At 33.6% G+C, this 23,778-nt stretch overlaps 2 protein-coding genes across 4 annotated transcripts in view; one reads left to right on the forward strand and one right to left on the reverse strand.

Annotated features, from left to right (window-relative positions):
- LOC108904827 (farnesyl pyrophosphate synthase) overlaps positions 1-23,778 on the forward strand; it is a 116,573-nt gene that overhangs the window by 11,135 nt on the left and 81,660 nt on the right. The window contains exon 2 of the mRNA XM_018707505.2: positions 15,742-15,863. Within this exon, the coding sequence (XP_018563021.1) occupies positions 15,742-15,863 (122 nt within the window). The remainder of the gene's footprint in view (positions 1-15,741; positions 15,864-23,778) is intronic.
- LOC108904824 lies at positions 266-22,058 on the reverse strand. 3 transcript variants are annotated; one of them, XM_018707501.1, is made up of 12 exons: positions 22,013-22,058; positions 9,337-9,461; positions 8,035-8,385; positions 5,268-5,549; positions 4,905-5,180; positions 4,505-4,801; positions 3,083-4,445; positions 2,863-3,029; positions 2,450-2,768; positions 2,159-2,395; positions 1,635-2,100; positions 266-1,556 (listed from the first exon to the last, which is right to left on the reverse strand). In XM_018707501.1, the coding sequence occupies exons 2-12, from the start codon at positions 9,410-9,412 to the stop codon at positions 1,059-1,061; spliced, it is 4,332 nt and encodes a 1,443-aa protein (XP_018563017.1). In that variant the 5' UTR covers positions 9,413-9,461; positions 22,013-22,058; the 3' UTR covers positions 266-1,058. The 3 variants fall into 3 exon arrangements, with proteins under 3 accessions (XP_018563017.1, XP_018563016.1, XP_018563015.1); XM_018707500.1 differs by having other exon boundaries at positions 4,505-4,816; XM_018707499.1 differs by having other exon boundaries at positions 2,159-2,407; positions 4,505-4,816.

Raw genomic sequence — 23,778 nt, forward strand, 5'->3', positions numbered from 1 at the left:
TCGTTTGGGATTATCGGGTTTAACGGTTTTAGTGGATTTTGGAGTGTTTTTTGAGGTTGTGGCCAAACCCTGACGAGCTGGATTCGGATTCAGCAACTCCAAAAACATACAGTATAGATAGTCAGACCCCCAGCCCGAATTTTTTTTTGTGTGGCTGTGTAATTAATTGAAGTATAAATTGAAAATATGAAAACTACTTTGACTTTGTCTCATGAAATTAACAAAGAAAAACTAAGAAATCTTTAGTTATGATACTTTATTGCTTGATTTATATACATCGATAAAAAACTAATATCAAGATTTAATAAATGGAAATAAAAAAAGTACGACTTAACTTACACAATTTAAAATTATCATTATAAAGCACGTGCTGGTAGAGGTAGTTCTACTAATCATAATTTTAACTAAATCATAGCTGCAAATTTAAGAAATCAACGTCAAAATATTCTAGACTTCAGGGAAACTTAAACTCAAAAATATTAAAAGAATATTAAAATATGGTAAATATATAAATTCTATCTGAAGTGTAAATATAGTGTAATGTATTTAAATGAATTATATTGCCACAGTTATAGCAGTATGAACATATTGACAAGATGAACAATATTTATTCTTTGCTCTTGAGAATGTATCCATACGCATCCATAGATCACAATAATTTGAGATGAGCGGCAGAGCTTAGAGGCAGTGAAAATATTGCAATTTGTTAAACATAATACGAAGAGATTGATAGAGCTTAATCCTAAATTCTTTTTTAAGGAAAACTAGTTAAATAGTATAAGTTATGTTTTCTAGTTTAATACAATCTACAAATTTCAATACAAGGTATTCAGTATTCACCACTCTTGATTGTTTGAATTTTTATTAACAAATGAAGATAAAAAAAGTTAAATCTAGGTCCCGTGCCAGTGTTAAACAGAACTACGCCCCGAATTAGAACGTGCTGCAATTTTTGAGGCCAAAATAAATAAAATGGCACAGTAGACTTAAAAATCCATTAACATAATAACAAAGCATGGTTGAGAATACCGAACATCTGTTCCTACATGTCAAATTATTTAATTGTCTGGACCGGGTGACTTCCTTCTCTTTGGTGACACAGCTATACTCCTCAAACTCCTCGATCTTTCAAACAGCGATGGATCCGTATAGATGGGTTCACTGGGATCCTCGAACGGCCCTCCGGGTGCGGATACAGGACATTCCATATCATCCTTAGGGAAGCCGGGAAAGTTTCCTCCCCTCCCAAATCCAGCGAATTGCTTTTGAAGTCCCGCGCCAAAGATGGAAATGCTCGATAGTCCGCTGCTTCGTGTGTTGGGATATGAGGAAGATAAGTTGGATGACGCACGATCTGCCAAGAGATTTTTTCGCATCACCAACCAATATTTACGATACGCTAGACCAGCTAATAATGAACAGGTCAATAAGACGGCGATCAAGATCATCACGGCACTGACTAAGCCATGATATGCCCCAGGAGTTAAACAAACCGTGTCCGGCAAAAGTTCTGCCCGTCTCGCTTCCTGTTGGAGCTCTTCTCTAGAATCGAATACCTAAAAGAGGAAAATGTCATATTCAAATCATTACAAGCAAAAGTTTAACCTAAATAAATATTTCTTAGAATTACTAACCTCAATCATTTCCCTTACATACTCTGGAGGTTCTTTTTCTTCAGAGTTCTCCCCGCTTGAACTTTCAGCAGATACTTTATCTCCCGATTCTTCTTCCCTGTTTTTGATTTTGATGGTGGTAGAGATTTTTTTGCTCTTTGGGAATGAGACGTTTGTTTCGGTTGATTCGTCTTGTGGTTCGCTTAAATCATTTGTTTGTTCGTCAGAAGAATCCATTATAGTATTGTTCACGTCTAATGCTAACGTCGAGTTAACATCACGTTTGCGCCTTCCAAATGATGGTTCTGATCTCCCGGAGCCAGATGGGCAATAGGCTGGCTGGCAACCCTCTCTGCAACTTCGCACTGTGGCCTCGAATACGAGGAAGTTGGATTCCGGGATCTTAAAGGCATTGAACCTAGCTTCTAAACTGTCCCCGTTTCTTCCTTTGTCCAGTTCCGGAAATACGTAGCTGTCTACAGGACATCTAAAAATATCACATATATTTTTATTCGTTACTTAATGTAGGATGTTTAAAACCTTACCCAAATCTATCAATGAGCTGCACCGATCTGCCCGAATATGGATCTCTTGCTATCACGTTTGTAGCGAATATATCGCTGACGTAATTATATCCTTCTTGAGCTTCCAACCTGAACGTTAGCGGATCTCCTACAGCGATGGTGGTAGTTGGTCTTCCATGGTATAAAATCATCAGCCGTACCTTCGAGCTTAGCGTATTTTCAGCAGGCAGATATTCTATCGGTATGGGACTTCCGGAACTAGCCGATAAACTTAATTAGGAATAGTAAATAAAAGTTAAATTATTTCCTTACCCAGCTCCAATGAAGCCTGAGGATACAATTGCTTCCCCTGGTCCCCTGAACAAACATGTTAGGTTGAATCGTTTGTCTTGAACTGTTTGTACAAAATCAGTGAATTGTACCACTACGATGTTGGTCATGGTATCGCCGTATCGTTGCGTACCGCATTCTGGATATCCTTGTGGCCCACTAATACGCAACACGTTCGCAGTTCCTCCATTGCCACGGAAGAAACATCTGTCGTAAAAACCGTAGGTGTATATCCTTCCATAGAAGCCTTCTGGTGTCCTCAAGGTAAATTCCATGCCATCTTCATTACAAACTTGAGATACTGGGGAGGTATAAGTAACACAATTCAGCAATATTATTATCTTTATTTACAAATTACGTGTACAACAATTTGAATGAAAAATAACAACATTTACCGTCTAAACAGTCTCCGTCAATACCCTGTCGACCAAGGGAGCGCTCATAGAAATCATAGTTGCCCGCGTTGTCGAAATACTGTGGATTATTTATTTCCATGTCCCTTGAATCTCTGTCACTCAATTCGCAATTTTCGCGGTCGCTATCGTAGCCTGGTGGCGAATCCCTTAAAATTTAAAATTAATTACGTTACAGTGTTACACAAATTGTTTTACTCACTTGTAGTTAAATGATCTGCAAATGAAGTCGGTTTCTTCCACGCATTCTTTCTCACAATCTCTTAATGATGGCGCGTAAATGACTCGCTTAATAAACTCTTTCCGCGCTCGTAGACGAGCTCCGGCATGTTTAAAATTGTCATCTTCTTCACATCTCGAACTGAATGGTCTATTCGGTCCTATCCCACCAAAGCTATCATATATAGGTCCGTCGGGTCCTGGTGATATCGGCCTTCTTACTCCAGTGGGTCGCTCATAAGGGGGTCTGTTATCTACAGGACGTCCACTAGGCCTTCTATCAGGTCTTAAAAACCAACGGCTTCCGCCGTCGCGATCATCACCATAGTAGTCAAAACGGTTGCTGTTATATCGATTTCCGTATCTATCTCCGTACCTATCTCCGTATTTTCCACCATTTCTATCGTCGTATTTTCCACCATATCTGTCGTCGTATTTTCCACCATATCTGTCGTCGTATCTTCCACCGTATCTGTCACCGTATCGACTGCCATATCGACTACCATATCTGTTAACGCCTGTTCCTCCGTAACGACTGCCGAAGTCATCGTTTTCGCCATATCGTCCCCCATTTCCGCCATATCTTGATCCCCCATATCTGTCAGCATATCTGTCCGTATTATATCTGTCTCTGTCTCTTTCACCATATCTACCACCATAACGGTCGTCGTATCTATCACCATATCTGTCCTCGTATGTATCTCCATATCTGCTTCCATATCTGTCACCGTACCTACTCCCATAACCTCCACTCGATGACGGAGGATAAGAAGGGTATCGGTCATCAGGATATCTACTGGGGTATCTGCTGCCAGGATATTCAGGGCCAATAGGATATCGGCTGCTTCCTCTGTCAGGATATCTGCTGCTTCCGCTATCAGGATATCTGCTGCTTCCGCTATCAGGATATCTGCTGCTTCCGCTATCAGGATATCTATTGCTTCCGCTATCAGGATATCTGTTGCTTCCGATGTCAGGATAAGTGCTGCTTCCACTGTCAGGATATCTACTGCTTCCTCTGTCAGGATATCTGCTGCTTCCTCTGTCAGGATATCTGCTACTTCCTCTGTCGGGATACCTATCTGAAGGTCTGCTGGGGTATCTGTCGTCGGGATATTTATCGTCATATTCTGGATATCGATCAGAAGGTGGTCTCCCTCCACTGTCGTAACCTCCACTGCTAGGGGGATAGTACGGTGGATTCTTCGGTGGATACCTCTCGCCAGTAATGCCGCCACTTCCTGGTGGATATCGGCTTCCTCCACTTCCTGGTCTAAAACGATCTCCAGGGGGGTATACGCCTCCTTCACTCGGCCGTTGTCCAGGACCTTCACCCTCGCCTCCAACTGGAAAAATATTGTTTTGTAAGAATTGTTTGTATATTGTATAAGAATACAGCACTTACGCATTAAATTTTCGTAATAGTCGTAGTCCGCGTCGTATATAATCCTCATGCCATCGCGTTGATTGTATCTCGTTAATCGGCAGGTCCGGTATCGTTCGCTGTATTCTGCAGATCGACATTGGAAGCTGGGTTGCCTCAAACATTCATCCAGACACTCGCTGAGAGATCTTCCTGAGATCTCGGAATGGTGCTCGCCTCCAAGACGACTATTCCTGTACCTTTGAAAAGCGGTGTCGGGTTTCTTACCAGTAAATAAATGGGACGTTACGGAATTATCGGGATACTCGGATCCACGAGCTGAAAGAGAAGGTACTATGATATCATAGTTAGTTCAATTGACAAGTGAACCTCTAGATTTATTTCGCATACGTTGAAGATATATATTTTTTTTGCTACTTACGACTGTCTAGGCAAGCGAAGTCATAGAAATGATGTGTCGGACTGCTTGCGACTCCTATGTCGTCTTTTTGTGACACAGAATCTTCTTCGGATAGAGTACACTGTTTCGTCATTTCGTCGTATTCGATGGACCTGCAAAAGTATTTCTCTGCGCGAACGCACATAGCTTGGCAGTCTTCTAGAGTCAGATTTGTGAACATGTCCACCTCGAATGGTCCTCCTAGTCTTTTGTTTTCTTCCTTGATGAAAACGGCTAGACCGTCGCATCTTCTATCAGCTGGAATAAAATTACATTTTGTTTCGTGGCAGTACTACTGGTAGACGCATACGTATCTTTTTCATTAAATGTTATTAAGTTACTCACCATTTAAGCAGGTGTTTTCTAGATAGTCAGATTCAGGATCGTCGACCAGCAATTCCGGATGGGTCCTCCTCGTAAATCTACTGAGTGTGCAAGTTCTCATGGCGGCATCGTATGTGGCGGATCGACAAACGAAGCTGAATTCGTTCAGGCATTTGTCTTCACACTCACTTCTATTCGAAGCTGTCATTTCTTTGATGTCTGGTGTCGGTAGCTTCAATTTTTTCCTTGGATGCCTTTCGAATATGTATCTTCTGTTCGGACATTCCCTTTCGGGTCGATTTGCTAAGAAAAAAGAAGAAAATAAATTTCTAAGGTTATAGTGTTATAAACCCAAGACAATTAATTAATTCAAAACATCATTTTCCAACAGCGTAATGACTCCCTTAACGGTTTGCATATATCCGCTCTTTATTTAACATAAAAATTGACTTCCAAACAGTTTCAAGGTTTCGAAATCATATTCTGGTTGAATGCTCTGCAACGAGGTTGAAGAGTCGCGCTAATAATGAAATATTTGGACGTTCGAAATACATTTACATATTTTAAATGTGCCGGAAGCAGCGCGTTCAGGTGATATTGGCAAACAGTAATTTCTTTCTAAAATTTCAACGTGTGTATAAAAATCATCGAAGCATAAAGACCCATCAATACTGTTATTGCAACAATTTTGTATTTTATTAAACTATTAGGTACTAAAGGTTAATCCAATAATTTTATCGAAATTGAACTTTGTTCTAAGAAATATTTAATAAATATGGCAGTTGTGCCTGGTAATCCATGTCCAATTTTTAACAGTTACGGTTCATTGAAGTTAAAAAAATGTTTACCGAAAATTTAAATGTTATGCTCTTATACTATTAGAAGGTACCCAGAAACGCACCTATCGATCTCAATACATATTTTTCAGACACGTGCTATCATACTGAAACTATTATTTTCAGATAGTCTGAAGATCTTTATTTAAAGAAAGTACCAACCATTTATTTCGATAAAATAAACAGTTTTCGAAGTAAACCAGCTTTTGAAACAGTCAGCAACAACTACATAGTTTAGTTTATTTAACTTTGCCAAATCCAAAAACCTTTATGAGTTGCTTATAGCTTAAGAGAAACAAATTAATGATTAAAAATAAATATTTATACAGAGTGTTTCAAAAAGACCTCCCGTAAATTCAGGGGGTGATAGTACGACAATATGTCTATCTCCTATTGTTTTTTAACATTCCAACTCCAATTTCTAATGTACAATTTTATTTTCTAAAAATAATGTACTCTTGTTAGAACTTCCTAATGTGGACGGTTTTCGAGAAAAAAGGCTTTTAATTGAACTCTTACAATATTACGGTAAAGAAAATAAGTGACTTTTCTCAAAGTAGGCTTATCTCAAAACTTATAGATGGATGTCTCATAAACAACGCATACATTCTCAGTAATATTTTAAACTCTAATTAACTTTATGCCAAACTTTTAGTGATTACAGTGACTGTAGTTAGTAATAACTAATTACAGTCACTAAAATTTTGTTATAAAGTTAATTAGAATTTAAAATATTACTGACAATGTATGCGTTGTTTATGAGACATTCATCAATAAGTTTTGACATGAGCCTATTTTGAAAGAAGTTACTTATTTTCTACACCGTAATATTGTAAGAGTTCAATGAAAAGCCTTTTTTCTCGAAAATCGTCCACATTAGGAAGTTCTAACAAGAGTACATTATTTTTAGAAAATAAAAGTGTACATTAGAAATTGGAGCCCGAATGCCTCCTAACCTAACCTCAAAAAAATTAGAACTTAAAATATAATACGAATGTAGCATAACTAGCGCCCTCTATAAAATATACAAAAATAATTAGACCAGCGTATTTGGCGTCCTTAAAAACCCCAGAATACCAAATTTCATAAAAATATTTCGCACCGTTTGAAAATTTTCGTAAAAATTCTATTTAAAAAATTTTATTTTGTCGCTCTGTATCTCGAAAACAAGAGGAGATAGACATATAGTTCATAAGACAAAAAATTCTTATTTTTTGTCGTACTATCACCCCCTGAATTTACGGGAGGTCTTTCTGAAACACCCTGTATAATAATAAAAAACGAAAAAAGATACTTTAACAAATGTTCCCCATTTTTTTATTCTACGAATATCTTCCTGGTACGCATGAAATGACGTCCCAAGATTATTACAAATCTAATTACATTCTATGTTATTCTCATCAAAAGTTTTTATATCGAATAAGTTTCTTTGGATGGCGCACGGGAAAGGGGATTTAAGTCGGGCAACCTAAATGTCCATAAAAAGGTCCTGGAGCTATGGTTTCAAAAATCGATTTATCTCTAAAACCGTTTATTTTATCGAAAAATAACTAAAGAGTACCATTTTTGAATGAAAATAATATCTAAAAATAATATTTCCAGTTCGATAGTAAGACATATGTCCAAAATTAAAAAAAAAAAAACGTGATGGCGTCACTCCATTTTTGGACAACTTGTAATAGTGAAAGGCCGGTTTTAACATCAATGCATGGACTTATCTATGCCTCTATCAATAACTACAAGGTGATTTTAAAGTTAGGACCCATTGCGTAAATATCTAGGTACCCATTTAAGGTCCAATATTCATTAGGAGGAACATTAGGGTAGTAGTGTTATTTTGACCACCCTTTATTCTCTCAACAGACTGATAGATTCTTACCGAATACTGTACGTATTCCTCTATTTTTTAAATATTTGCTATGACTCATCTTTTATTAAATATCTTCACTTACATGTGATGCAAACTTCTGTAAAATGAACGCTATTCGGAACGAGCATGAGACTTCCAATCCCTTCAGGTCTAGCTTGTTCGGCAGTTAGGTAGCAGGTGCTCTCTTCGTATTCCGGCCCTCCATTGAAAGTGGCTATCCGACTTCCCGGTTGAAAGTCAAACGAGGAGCAAGCCCTGACTATGTTGTTCGTAGACCTGTCGCGTAGACAGAGATCTTGGCATTTCTCCAGCACCATGAAGGGTGGCATTGATTCTCGCACGATGTCGTCGTCGAAGCCTTGCAGTTGGATATTGGGTAGTCTTTCGTACATAACCTTTCCATTCATTGATCCAGAGCCACAAGATGTTTGGGCTGAAATCACATTATTTTTTTGATTAATACCTGAAATAAGCAATCTTTCAATTTGTATAACAATGGTTTCAAAGTCGACAGGAGTTGAAGCAAGAAGTATTCCAATTTAATATAAAGTTATTTTTCAGTTCATCTTCAAATTGTATTAGTTTGCCAAACATTTCTTGAATCGGTTAACACTTGGATGAAGGTTCTTCTTCTGACCAGCATTCTGTTTATATCTTCTATCCTTAAGTGGATGCAGTAATGAAATGGCCTTGGAACTGACTCTATATTTATTTTCATTTTTCATTGTGGTCTATATAATCTTTGATCGTTTTTGGAACGTAAAATTTGTGAAATGTTCCTTCAACTATATCTAACTAATTTTGAAAAGAACGCCAATAAGTTAAGTCAATAGTCGTTCCTTTTCGATGGTTACAAAATTAGTTTGTTGTTTCCCTAATGTTTTACTAAGTTGTTAACGATGATACAACCTAAAGACCTTAGTTGAACCGTACAACCTTGCACATGGAAAAAACGTTTTCATGAAAATTCACACAAATGTTTTTAAAATCTTGACGGGAACAAATTATATTAAAATTATATTTACATTAGTGAAAATTATTACAAACTGTAGATTTTCTCAAATTTCCAAACAATATTGTATCAAAGTTTGATACAATTTGATCATGTCCCTTTTATGACTTTTCTGTTTGCAGGTGCAAAGGCTTTATAAATATTTACCCGTCAATTTGTTATATCATCAAATAATCATATGTTTCCTGTTTCATATTTTCCGATAAATCCAAAACCTCACTGATTAGTCCCAGGAAATCATATATCTTGAGGTATGTTCTGTCGCTTCCATTTCTTAATGATATAAGACACTCACTGCACTTACTATTTCAACATGGTCACCAAAAAATGATTAAATCTCCAAGCACGAAATTGGTAATAAATGTTTCTTACCTTTAGTCATCATCTTCAGTACCGTGAGGACAGTGATAGCTTGCACCATGCTGGGAACGTATGGATACCTTTTCATTTTGGTCCTTTGAGATTTCGCTTCTTACTAGCTGGACATACTTTTCCCTCTGCAGGAAAATAACAAATGAGTGCATATGTGCACGCATCATTGGGTGACTATGAATTTTTTACGGGGGATCAATCAGTACCGAATCGATGTGCATACAATGCCCACCGCGAACTGTAAATTCGATCGGACAAAGCGCCGAATTATTTTTGTCTTTGTTTCCGGCTTCCCACGAAGAAAACTGGGTCAGGTCGCAAACTACGAGATTTGTTGAGTTAGATGATACTGATAATTCGGTAGTTCAAATGCCATAGAAATGCCGAATTCGAATTGTATTTTTCTACGTTCATTGTATGCATTTTATTTATTTAAAAAAAAATAGATCCATTGACGGAATTTAACCTGCAGCTTCCTTCATTGTATTATGAGGTTGCCAAAATTAATGGTAGTTAATTATACAATTTTCCCGTGAAGTTTAACCAGTATAGATGGACAATCAAGGCTATTGTGAACAATTTTATGAAAAAGCACTAAGTTGGGACATAACAAATGAGTAAAGAAAGTTCCACTGAGGATAGCCCACGAGTGGATAAACACCATAGAATTTCGGAAATCTTCGTTGAATATTTTCCGTATATTTAGGGGAATGTCATAATGGAATACCACACAAGTGGCGCATATTCTAGTTTGCTTCTAACAAAGATAAAATGAAGAATTTTCTAAGTGTTTGTATTAATAAAATCTCGGCTACTTCGTACAAGGAACCAAATATTCTAAGCGCTTCACTGGCAATAATTTGGATATACGAGCAAAAACTTAGTTTGGTGGTCGAAGAAATCACAACAAAAATAACAGAAGGTGGCTGATCCTACAGTTTTCTAAGATTTTAACATAAGTTATGCAATTTATAAATGTAAACATTAATAGTCCCAGAACGGAACCCTGAAGTACACCGGAAGGGAATAGAAATTCAACATAATTAAATCCATTGTAGACAACGTGATGATTTCTACTGGTTAGATATGATTTATGTAATCTACCTGCTATTGAGTCTATCTGGATTGATTGAGTCTACTACTGCTTTGACAATTCTACTTGATCAAGTAGTCATAGAGTAAAATTTCAGCAAGCTGGGTTCCAAAATATATTATATATCTAACTAATTATTACTGATTCCGACTTAAGCAGCAAATTTCTCACTATTAGTTGGAATCTTTTTAAATTTTATGGTAGATCTGACTTGTCTTAATTTTTGCTCCATCGCCATACGCAATAGCTGCAGCCACTGATCGAGATTTCGATATTCCGCCCTGTATCTAAGCAAAGATTCGACTGTTGTATGTATGTATCTACTCATACATGTGATTTTCCACGCGAGATTGACAAACATGGAGGGAAAACAAAGGGACCGGATGTCAGCATCCTGACACAACGAATATGCTCACACCGTACGGTCTATCTGCCCATCGGTTACGGTTGATCCATGCGGAACTTCCAATGACACTTTCCGTGATATGTAATGCGACTGTGCTTTTTCACATAAAAAAATAAATGCAGTGTACAGGGTGTTGCCTAAGTGCGTTGATCTTTAGCCAGTTTGTGGAGAAGTTAAAAAAATTGCAAAAACGCGTAATTTTCGTCGTTTGTTCGTCGTTTTTTTTTTTCGTTAACTTCAACAATAACAATCAATTTTTTTTTTAAGTATACAGGGTGTTTCAGAAAGACCTTCCGTAAATTCTGGGGGTGATAGTACGACAAAAATAAGAATTTTTTTGTCTTATGAATTATATGTCTATCTCCTCTTGTTTTCGAGAGACATAGCGACAAAATAAAATTTTTTTACGAAAATTTCCAAACGGTGCGAAATATTTTTATGAAATTTGGTATTCCGTGGTTTTTAAGGACTTTTTAAAGATTTGTTTGAGGTTAGGTTTTTTAGCATTCGGGCTCCAATTTCTAATGTACCATTTTATTTTCTAAAAATAATTTACTCTTGTTAGAACTTCCTAATGCGGACGGTTTTCGAGAAAAAAAGCTTTTAATTGAACTCTTACAATATTACGGTGTAGAAAATAAGTGACTTTTCTCAAAGTAGGCTTATGTCAAAACTTATTGATGGATGTCTCATAAACAACGCATACATTCTCAGTAATATTTTAAACTCTAATTAACTTTATATCAAAATTTTAGTAACTGTAATTAGTCATTACTAACTACAGTCACTAACGTAATGTATGCGTTGTTTATGAGACATCCATCAATAAGTTTTGACATAAGCCTACTTTGAGAAAAGTCACTTATTTTCTTCAGCGTATTTGGCGTCCTTAAAAACTCCGGAATACCAAATTTCATAAAAATATTTGGCACCGTTTGGAAATGTTCGTAAAAATTCTATTTAAAAAAATTTATTTTGTCGCTCTGTATTTCGAAAACAACAGGAGATAGACATATAGTTCATAAGACAAATTTTTTTATTTTTTATCGTACTATCACCCCCTGAATTTACAGAAGGTCTTTCTGAAACACCCTGTATACAGAAAGTATCTTGTCTATTTTTTCAGCCTCAGTTTCTTAGTAAATTTCATTTGTTTAATTTATTAGTCATTTTTGTAAACAATCAGTTTTAATAAGTTAAAGATGCTTTGTTCTTTATGTTTTTGTAGGAACATATCAATTTAACTGTTATAGAAATTGTAAGGAATAAATAATTCAGAAACTAGGTATTTAGTCTTTTATTTATTTATTTATTATCAATTTTTTTCTTAAAATTTATTTAAAATACTACTCTTAAGAACATTAACTTACTTACTACACCCTTTGGCACTTCAGTAGAAACTGAAATACTAAGAAGATATTTGAATGAAGATAACTTTTAAGAGACAAATTTCAAGAAAAATTAGTAATTATATAATTTTTAAATTGTTGTCTTTTTTACGCAGGATTTTGTCACGATATCCATAGTGTTGTTTAAAAGAAAATTTTGTCATCTAAATATTATAACTCGCTGCATCATTTTTCGATATATCCTATGACAAATATTTCTACGTAAATAATTCGTTCCTACATGCGAGACCTTGTGTTTAAAAACCATATCGTTGAACATGCCAAATAGGTGTTCTGATAATCTAACATAATTCAGCATAGAACACCAACAAAGGGGACGAAATACTGATTACACGTCTGTTATATATCTCTATTGCCGGAAATAATTCTAATTTTTTTTGTTTTTTACAATTTCTCTTTAACAATATAAATACATTTTCTATGTGGTAAATTCATTGGTATAGGGTTTTTCCTCCCGGTGTTAGGTATTTCACAAAAGTTCTCATTTTTTTAAGTTTTAGTGTGAAATCTGAAACAATTCTCCTCGTATTTCGCTATTGTTGCAAAAAATTGCTAGCCGTCAACTTCTTCACTTTTTCATTTAGACATCTCATTCAAGAAGCAAGTGTCAAAATTAAGTTTAAAAAAGGTTTTTATTAATGGATAGATTTTTTAAAGTAAAATTACATGAAAATTGCCCCGACATGAAATACAGGTCTGTGCCAACTGAATATATGAGTTTTAATTTTAATAAAGATCTCCTTTACATTTTATTCGACACTCTCCATCTTAGAAAATAGACAGTGAAGTAAAAAATAGAGTAAGGAATTTTTTTACTTTTACTCAAATATGGTTAAATGCTTTATCTCCTTTTTCTTAACACCTTCCTTTAATTGTTTATTATTTTTTGGAGCTATTATAGAATTACTTATTGATTCTTAAGTGATTTTTTCTTGTTGGCAATATTACTAATAATCTGGTCTACACATTGTGAAGTTAAATTCTTATTTATCTTCAAGATAAAATTTGAATTACGAGATGGTACAGATATGTATTGTTTATGTACTTTTCTAGATCTTTCGTGGAAAGTGGAAAGAAAAAGTGGCAAAACATCTTTTTAAATCCATGTTGACAATGTATCCTTTTAAATCTGCTATTTTTATCGGTAATTCTTGAGTCAAGTTGTTGATGACTTTTTCTCCGTTTTAAAAATAAAATTTACCTTGAAATATAAACAAACTTTTTAACACAGTTGTCGTGTGCTTCACTTTAATAAGTTCTGAAATTTCGCAAAACAATATGATTTTAAAAGAAAACTGAAAGACCAATTATTTCATTAAAATACGAAATGTATGTGTGAATGTAGATTCTTTTTGTCCACAAATATTAAAAGAGTAATAAACATCATATGATATTTGTAGCTATGGAAATTTAAATTGTTAAAAATAATTAAAAATGGAAATTCTCAGTTGTGAAAACGAAAACAAATTGATTTTCCAAAGATTAGCATTTATTTGTCAGCTTTTTTCAGAGCGGTATTAGGCAAAACAGTTTTCTTAAAAATAACTTTTGACCGATGCTTTTGGCATTAATTTTTAAATTTTTTACACTGGTGAAACCCCCCCCCAAAAAAAAATTAAGAAAAACTAAAAACTATGCCATAAATAAGTAACTTTAGGCAATATGTTGCATTAAATAACATTTTTCTAAAGAGATACGTAGAAAACTTAATGTCATTACTATATTAAATACGTTATTAATAGACTAGGCGGTATCTGTTTTGGTTTGGGTGAATCGTATATCCACGGAGATTTTTGGCTTTTTGGATTTCAAATATCACTAGAAATGAAAATTTTGGGCTTAACCTTTGGCGGCACAATATGTTAAAAAAATTCTAAAAATGTCATATTTTTCTTCCTATTTAATTATGTATCTTTTCAAGAGTTGATTTTAGGCGAAAATGGAAGAGGAAAAAAATGTTTGTAATTAAATTTTTTACAAAACATGACTAGTTACAAATCGAATGAATCATGATTATTATGGTAAAAATCGAAAAAATCACAAAAATGGGGTTAAAAAACAATACTTTTTAGGGAATTTTTTTGGTGTATTTAAATTGGGTGTAGGACCTTTATACTTGGCTCAAGAAAACTTCATGTTATGTAGAATCATCACACCAAATTTCATCAAAATCGGTTCGATAGATTTTGCATAATAATTTTGCAATCCAGATTTTGAAAAAAAAATTGCAAATTTTCAAAATTTTGCACAGCAAAAACCAAGGCCCTTAGATACTTGAAAATTTAATCACATATAGAAGGGCTCTCAAGCTTTCAAACTTTTTTTGAAAAATTCGAATCCGTCAATTAGGAGAGCTCTGGCGCTTGTTTAAACATTGGTCGAATTTTTGTACTTATAAACAATTAGAACTTTGTGAATATTCAATCAAATCAAATTTTTTAAAGCAGGTTTTAAAAGTTCTTGGAAAGACGCTTCTTTAAAAAAAAACAGATCGATTGATCAATTAGTTACGTAGTTATAGCCGTCATTTACACTAAATGTACTGGGACATCCGGGCTAATTTTTCGAAAAATACCTTTGGTATTCCGAGTACTTACCAGGTCTAAGATTACAATACTTTTCTTCATTGGCAACCTACTTTAAAACGTGTTTAAAGATATTTTTCGAAAAATTTACAAAGTTATTCTAATTGTTTATAAGTACAAAAATTCGACCAATGTTTAAACAAGCGCCAGAGCTCTCCTAATTGACGGATTCGAATTTTTCAAAAAGCGTTTGAAAGCTTGAAAGCCCTTATGTATATGATTAAATTTTCAAGTATCTAAGTGCCTTGGTTTTTGCTGTGCAAAATTTTGAAAATTTGCAATTTTTTTTTCAAAATCTGGATTGCAAAATTATTATGCAAAATCTATAGAACCGATTTTAATGAAATTTGGTTTGATGATTCTACATAACATGAAGTTTTCTTGAGCCAAGTACAAAGGTCCTGTACCCAATTTAAATACCTCAAAAAACATCCCTAAAAGTATTGTTTTTAACCCCATTTTTGCAATTTTTTCGATTTTTACCATAATAATCATGATTCATTCGATTTGTAACTAGTCATGTTTTGTAAAAAATTTAATTACAAACATTGTTTTCCTCTTCAATTTTCGCTTAAAATCAACTCTTGGAAAGATAATTAAATAGGAAGAAAAATGTGGCATTTTTCGAATTTTTTAAACATATTGTGCCGCCAAAAGTTAAGCCCACTTTTTTTTTATGCGCATAGAAAAATTTTCATTTCTAGTGATATTTAAAAGCCAAAAATCTCCGTGGATATACAATTCACCCAAATATGGCTTTTTGAAACAGATACCGTCTGGTCTATAAATAAAATAACGAAAATGAATGTTTGTGAAAAATATATATACGTATTTAAATTTGAACACAACATTTGAATACTATTTATTTATTTGATTGAACTGCTATGTAAAAATGTATGTTCTTATTTTCAGATGTCTTTGGTTAAATCCCTTTCTACTAGACTATTTAAAGGAGTATCCAAGATGATTGTTTACCCGCGACCAATCAGTCACTTGGTTGCTAACCATGAAACCAACGATGACATAATTGCCAAGTAAGTTTATTAAAATCTATCAGCAATACTGAACTAGTTAACGTATGTTTTCCATTTAGTGCAAACAAAAACATACATGTTTTAAGTAAACATTCTCTATATTGACCCGTGTTCCATTTTTACCTAAAAGAAATTGCGGAACATGTTGATTAAACATTGAACACCTATATCCGTCCTTTTTTTAAATAAATTCCTTAATGTATCCTTAAATTATTGGAATTCCTTAGTAAATCCTATTATGATCCAGTAATTTCTCGATAAATAGCTTGTGAAGTTTATACAGGTTGTCCCATAATTAGACTATTAAATTTGCCACTATTATGTATTCTAAGTTAAAAAATAAGAAAGAGATCTAAATAAACATAGGCCGCAAGGGTTCACAATCAAGACTGTGATTCCCTTAGTAAGCGTTTTTAGCTCTGTGTTCAGATTTATTTTCTTATTTTAGAACACGTAGAATCTACTGGCAGGTTAATGAGGCACCCGATTTAGGGACTGTTTATTCAGGATAAATCTTCCGATTTTACTCTAAAACGGTATACGTTCTATCGAAATTTTAGAGTAAAAAAATCAATTTTTTCAATTTCATTATAGAACTAGTAAAAGAAACTGCGCCCACAAAAGAGTTGCAGCGTAGTTTTTATCCCCAACCCATCAGTTTTGACCTTTCTTCAAATCAAATTTTTGAATAATTGTTTACATTGTTTACTTGAGAATAATATAGCTCGCATATTTTTAAAGAGTCTGATATATTTTACCAATGAATTCTACCATTAAAAGTAAGAAAAAAGTAACGTCTCTTTCCATAAGAACTGTTTGTTCGAGATATCTTTGAATAGTTCAAAATAAAACAATGACATTTGATTATGGATATTTTTGTCAAGTTTTGTATGTTTTGGTTTTGTATCGAATGATGGAAAACAATTCTTCAGCTTTAATAAGGGTTTCTAGTTGGATGGGTGGTGTTAAAGCCTAAATTTCACTGTAAATTTTTGGTACGTGGGCATTCGAAATTTTAAGAATTAGGTAAATAGTAAAATAACATGCTCTTTTATCATTTCGAAAGGTAGTACCGTTTGAGAGTAAAATTGATTTATAAATTATGTTACATGCCACAGAAATGTCTGTTTTAAATTACAAACCATTTTAATTGCTGTCAAGCCATATATCAGGTCGTGAAATAAAGGATTTATTTGTTACGGAAAGACAGCATTAATATTCAAAAATCTAGAAAACTGTTCACTTCCTAAAATAAAAAAAGGAAACTGTAAAACAAGTACAAATACATTATTTATTGGACTATTTCCTTAATATTTGCCTACAGACTCTAACATTTTCTGTACAGGTACAGTTTTGAGAGTTTTTATATCTTCTTGCCAAATAAGTGATTTCAATTGGTTACAAAGCGTACGGAGTGGATGTTTACAAATTGTGTTTCACATATTTTTTGCATGTGACATGATTTTTAAATGTTATATTTCAAAACGAAGCAAATTATCGAAATGATAAAAGAACATCTTTCCTTTAAAATGTTTTAAATTCGACCACTTTTGGCTCAAATTGTTGAAACGTTAAAATACGAAAAAGTTGGAGCAATATTTATCCAGATTAAAATATGGAAATTGTATTTAATCATTAGATTCCCAATATTTATAACAGCAATACTTAATTTTCCATCAGTGACAATACTTCGTAACTTAACGCCATCCTTTGCAAAGACGACGCAGATTGGCTATGTATGTTTTGAGTGTAGAATCAATTTCTAGGAAAGACACAAGCAATTCCCGTATGAGACAGACAGGTAGTAACATTACAACTTTTAGTTATTAGCGGTTCGTATGTGTTTAAAGTATTCAAGCAGTTAATAATCCTATTCGTTCTCGAAGTCACGTTACAACATGTTACAACTTGTCGCTTCGCGTACCGTAACACTCCTTTGATGTGAAAACCGCCAATTGATGGTTCGAAAAGAACGCGATACACGTGCCTTTTTTGGTAACTTGTAACATGCAACGTTTTCCCGTATCCACTAGCTGTAACGTTACATGTTCGCTGTAACGTTACGGATCATTTATGACAAACGGATACCCGCCACCTTAAGGGGCCATGGAAAGAAGAAATATGTTGGCTATGCGCTCAAACAAGTGCACTCCTTTTAAATGCCCATCAAACCCCAGTAAGTCTTGCACATCTTTCTTAGTTCCCGTACATTATTGGTACATCCTGTTACATCTCATGTATACAACATAAATCAGCATGTGTTGCGATAGAAGCCTTAAAGCAATTTATACCTTAATGACGTATAAATTTGTATTTATAAGTAAATAAAGTTCAACCTGGCAAAAAAACTGTTGCTTTATCGGTCACACATAAGCGCGTGTTTCTTTTGTTTTTAATTTGTCAGATTTGCATGCTGGTAGCATGAATACTTGTTATGGCAAACAACATTCATAAGGATATAATGTAACTTACACTGCATATTGTGATAGATACCAACAATGAATAACAATGTTAGTATTAAATAAATAGCGAGATTAAAATGTTTCAGAAATTTGATACCTTTATTTGTTTTCGATTTGTAGAGCGATTTCTATTTTCGGTAATCTCTGTTTGTCTGGCGTAATAAGTTGAAAGTAAAATTTAAAAAAATGCTTTTTAAAATATTCAGTGACAGAAAAATTCTGGATATTGCTAAGAGTCCAGGGAACGAAGAAAAAAATAGGGTAAAACCTGCGAATACTTTCGGATAAATCCGATTTTTATGAATATTTGGAATTAAGCTTATTTCACCCTGTAGATGAAAAGTTATATATGCTTCATATGCGCTTTCTTACTTTTAGGGGATGAAAACCACCCCTTATGCTAAAAAACTGAATAAATATAAAAGTAGGTGTTATATAGATTAAAATTGTATCTTAATATATAGAATGAATACCTATTGTTTTATATTGTGGGTTATAATTTACGTTATTTTTATAATGTTTCAACCACCCTTAATGATAAAAATATAAAATTAATAGTTTCTTTGACCTTAAAATATTTTTATAGCGCATATATTGTAGCTAGAAATCTTTTCAATAGTTTATGGTACTATAAATAATTACAATTACAATATTTCAACCCTTAAAACTAAAATATTAAAAAAATAGATTTATAGTTTGAAATGATTTGATAGTACAAACTGGATAAATTAAATTCTTTTACTTGTTTCTAATAGAATTTATAATTTATCGCATTGTTTTATTCAAACACGGAAATGGCAGATATGCACTTGAAATACCTGTCGAGAAGGAAGTTTTCTATTCGGGTATGCTGCCACATACAGACGCCTCGCTTCTGATGCATTTCCAGCCGCACGGCCGTACATAAAGTGCATATCTGCCATTTCCGTGTTTGAATATGACTCCATTTTATGAGTTGCAATAATGTTGTATACTTAAATTTTCCACTCACCANGTAGAATGACACGCTCTTTCAAATGGCATGGTCAAAATTGGGGGTTGCTATTTAAAAAAATTGTCGATGACGTCATATCTCGAACAACGATGACGTCACAAATATGGGTCGTATATCAAAAAGTGCCTTTTTTAAAAACAAAATCGACGTGCCAGGGGATTTTTTCGAAAACTTCTCAATTTAAAAAATAATGAATTTATTCGTTACTTCTCGAAAGCACTGTATAAACAGCTCAGCGCGCGTGTCATCTCATTACTTCTTAACAACTAATAAAGTTCGTATCGCATATACGCGTACGGTCAAGAGTACGACGCGGGAAATATTCCAACAAATTCTATCAACATGTCTAGTTTAAAAAAGCGGAAAGTGGACACAGAATGTCGTCAATTCCAAGACAAATGGACTGATGACTTTTTTACCCTGCACAGTGGTAAACCTATGTGTTTGTTGTGCAGTGAAACAATTTCTGTTTTAAAAAAATACAATATGAAGCGGCATTACTCCAGCAAGCATTTCGCTCAATATAATTTACTCACGGGCCAGTTAAGAAAGGATACAAAATTTTTGTGGCTTTTTTATTCACTACTACCTACTTATTTCTTGCCTACAGCCCGCGACCTGATTAAATCCCGAAATTACGCCCTCAGCTAAGCAAAGGTTGCCCATACCTGGTTTATGGTATTATCAATCATTTATTACAATATTTCAACCCTTAAAAAACTAAAATATTAAAAAAAATAGTTTTTAAAGTTCGGAATGATTTGATAGTCCAAACAGGATAAATTAAATTCTTTTACCTGTTTACAATACAATTTATAATTTATCGCATTGTTTTACCGTTAAAAAGCACCCCCAATAAAAAATATGATAATCCAATAAACAAAGCAAAATAAAATTGTTTTTTCGTAATAACTTTCTTTCTCGCGATTTACTTTAATTTATGCGATATTGAAAATAACTATCTCTCAATATTTTTTTCATGCAGAAAGTCATAATTTCAAATTTATGCTCCGAAAATTGAAGCGGAAGCTATTAAGACGATCCAAAAACGATTTTACGGGAAATTTCAACAGCTAAAAGTAGATACTGTAAAATTGAATATTTTTTAACGCATTATTTTTGAGATTTTTGAGGTTAAAGGGTTTGAAAAACATGACTTTCGCCCTCAGCTGCAAACTTCTAGCAGCGACATTTGACACAAATAAAAAAAAACAATATTCTGTGAAAAAAATCTAAACTTTTGTACTCTTGAATATTTTTCGTATCTTTTTTATTTTTATTTTCAAAAATATGTTATTTCTTTGGAATTATTATTATTTTTTTCAATCAAAACGTAATATTTTCAAAAATATGCTTTCTAAACCGCTTAAACTTGTATATGTATTGTTAGCACATAAAAAATGTAAATTGTATTAGAATTACCTACCTTTCATTTTAAATTTCGTCAGTTTTTGTACCGATTTTTTTTCCGAAGAAGCAAATTAACAGTTTTATTTTGATCATAACTCTTGTTAATTTTTATGCTAATGACAAAGTCAAGTTCATTTTAAAAAAAATTTAAAGTACTTTAAAAAATGTTCTGTGATTTTTTTTGAAAAATAGAATTTTTTTTAGTCATTTTACGTTAAAATGCTTCCAATTTAGTTTCTGGCGGACATGAAATTATTTTCAATCAACCATATCTCAGCACCTATTGCATCTACATCAATGAAAAAAAACTCAATCTTTTTCTTTTTCTATAACCTTCATTTTCTATGTGATGTTTTTTTTCATGAAATGTCTATTTTCAGAGTTATTCGACAAAAACTACTGAAAAATTTCTTTTTTTAATAAAAAATGTACATTTTCATTCACCAATAACTCTAACTATTGAAAGAAAATATTGACTTATCGAAAAATGTTTATAAGATACTTTTTGCTTAAAATTGATTGCTTTATCGATTCCCTTTATATTCAATATTTTATTTTTCACCTCCTAGAAAGGGTGGCTTCCACCTCCTGGGCAAAAGCGTTCATCGACACTATCTATAACTTTTGTCTCTTGAGCTATTTTGTACTTACAGTCCAACTTTCACGTCAATCGGTTCTATTCGAAAGAATTCGGTTCCCTAAGTCCTACGTAATACAGGATGTCTCGAATTGCACATATCAGTTTGACCTAAATATATCAAACTTTGGCTAATAATTTCCAAATAAAACTCAAAATTTTATTGAACAATGTAAATCTGTCAGCTAATGGCGGATATACTGAAAGTTACTATCGCAAAAAACCTCCAGAACTTACGTGCTTTAAAAAGAAACGAATTAAAAAAAAATATTACTGGTAGTTTATATACCCTGAAATTTAATCGACAATGGTACTTTTGTACTTGTACATATCATTTCTAACATATTATTTAATGAACTACTTATCAAAACAATTATGTAATTTACGAATGATAGTTTTAACAAATTTCAATAAACATCTAATCGGTGGCATAATATAATACTACAAACTTGTTTGATATGTGATTGTCATTATCAAGTTAGTTGTTTACCTAATAGGCAACCTTTACTTAACAGTTACTGCTTATTCATAAATTTGAATTCAATTTTTTTGAGATATTTAATGCACTGCTAGGTGAAATGAGAATATTCGGTATTTGCTATATTTATGTAACGAAAATCAATAAACATAAGAAGGTGCTACTTACATGAGAACAATCCCACAGTCTGGAATAATTCCACACGTAAAACCGGTTTCTACTTTATATTGCGAGGTAACAATAAATATAAACCTATTTGCAGAATAGTGATTTGGATTTCCGGGAAATTTAAATGTCTGTTATTATGCACTAATTTTTGTTAAGTTAACTAAATCGGTCACGGAATCATCTAGCGATCATCGTGCGCTCTTAATTTAACTATTTAGAGGACATTCATTCATAATCTTTATTGCAATTAAGTGCTGTACTGTGAAACGATCAAAATAATCACGATTAAGTCTTCATCTCTTATATGATTACATTCAAATATAGCACTTTGTTATACCCATACTTATTCCATATCTGTAGCCAAGACAACAAGCTAGATCATTCGTCGGTGGTCTCACCTACAGCATACTGATGAGAACTAATAAGTTCGAAACCGGTATATGTCTGGTGGTTCGACTGCTGAAAGATCCTAGCTGTTTACTAGTTACTGCGGGTATAATTCAATGTTGGTCAGAGCATAAGCTTTCACAGTAGTTTTCCGCAAAGACATTAGTTAGATGTAATACCTCGTAGGTTCACAGTAAACCTGTGACAAAGATGGGATATACTCTCCGTACATTTACAGTTTACAATCTTGTGCCAAAAATTATATTACATAATGAATAGAACTAAAGAACACAAGATTTAAAACAATCATTCAGTAAAACTAAGTAAATTTTTTCTGCTTTTTCTTGATTCAACAGACTTCAATAGTTTTGTTTAAGGTTAACTAGTTTGTAGTAGAATTGATTTAAATTTAGAAAATAAAGTTTAGTTGAATTATCTTTTATTAGACAACATTTAAATAAGACGTTCTTATAAAAGTTTCTCATTTACTTAATTTGAATTAAATTTTCATTTATATGGCCGTACAATACATCAATGCAGAATATGTATTATTAGTTTTTGGATAATGTGAAGGAAATGGTCGAGAGTGTGTCACATTGTACTCTGAAATATTTCCAAGTCGTCGTATACCAAGCCACCCAACGTTTGCTGCTGTGGAGAGACGTCTTCGGGAAATCGGTCGCTTTGCTCCTGACATCGCAGATTATGGAAGGCAGCATTATGTAAGGGTTCCTGAAGATGAACAAGATATTTTGGAACGTGTTGAAGAAGACCCAGAACTAAGTACGAGACGATTAAGTATAGAAATAGAAGTATCTAAAAATATTGTTATTGGTACTTCCATACCATAGCAGCCAGTTTAAGACCTTTCACCCCATGATCCTGAAAGGCGCCTAGGTTTTTGTCGATTTGTTAATAGGCAAAGAGAAATGGATTTTCATTTTGGGAACAATATTTTGTTTACCAATGGAGCGTGTTTCATAAGAAGAGCGTAACTAATTTCCACAATGAACACGTTTATGCAGACGAAAATCCGCACACAATGAAATTTAACATTTTCAACACGAATTTAAAATAAATGTGTGGGCAGGAATAATTGGAAATTTTATTGTTGGTCCTGGCATTTTACCACAGAGATTAACGGGAGAAATTTATTTGGAACATCTACAAGATACGTTGCCAGACTTGTTAGAGGATATACCTCCTCAACTTCGGAGATATATGTGGTTTATGTATGAAGGGGCTCCACCACATGTTTCATTACCTGTTCATAACCACTTAAGTCAACAGTACCCAAACAAATGGATGGGTAGAGGTAATGGCGCTCCTGTAGATTGGCCACCACGTTCCCCCGACTTAAATCCATTGGACTATTTTTA

This window comes from Anoplophora glabripennis, unplaced genomic scaffold (assembly GCF_000390285.2).
Source record: "Anoplophora glabripennis isolate ALB-LARVAE unplaced genomic scaffold, Agla_2.0 scaffold104, whole genome shotgun sequence".
Lineage (NCBI taxonomy): Eukaryota > Metazoa > Arthropoda > Insecta > Coleoptera > Cerambycidae > Anoplophora > Anoplophora glabripennis.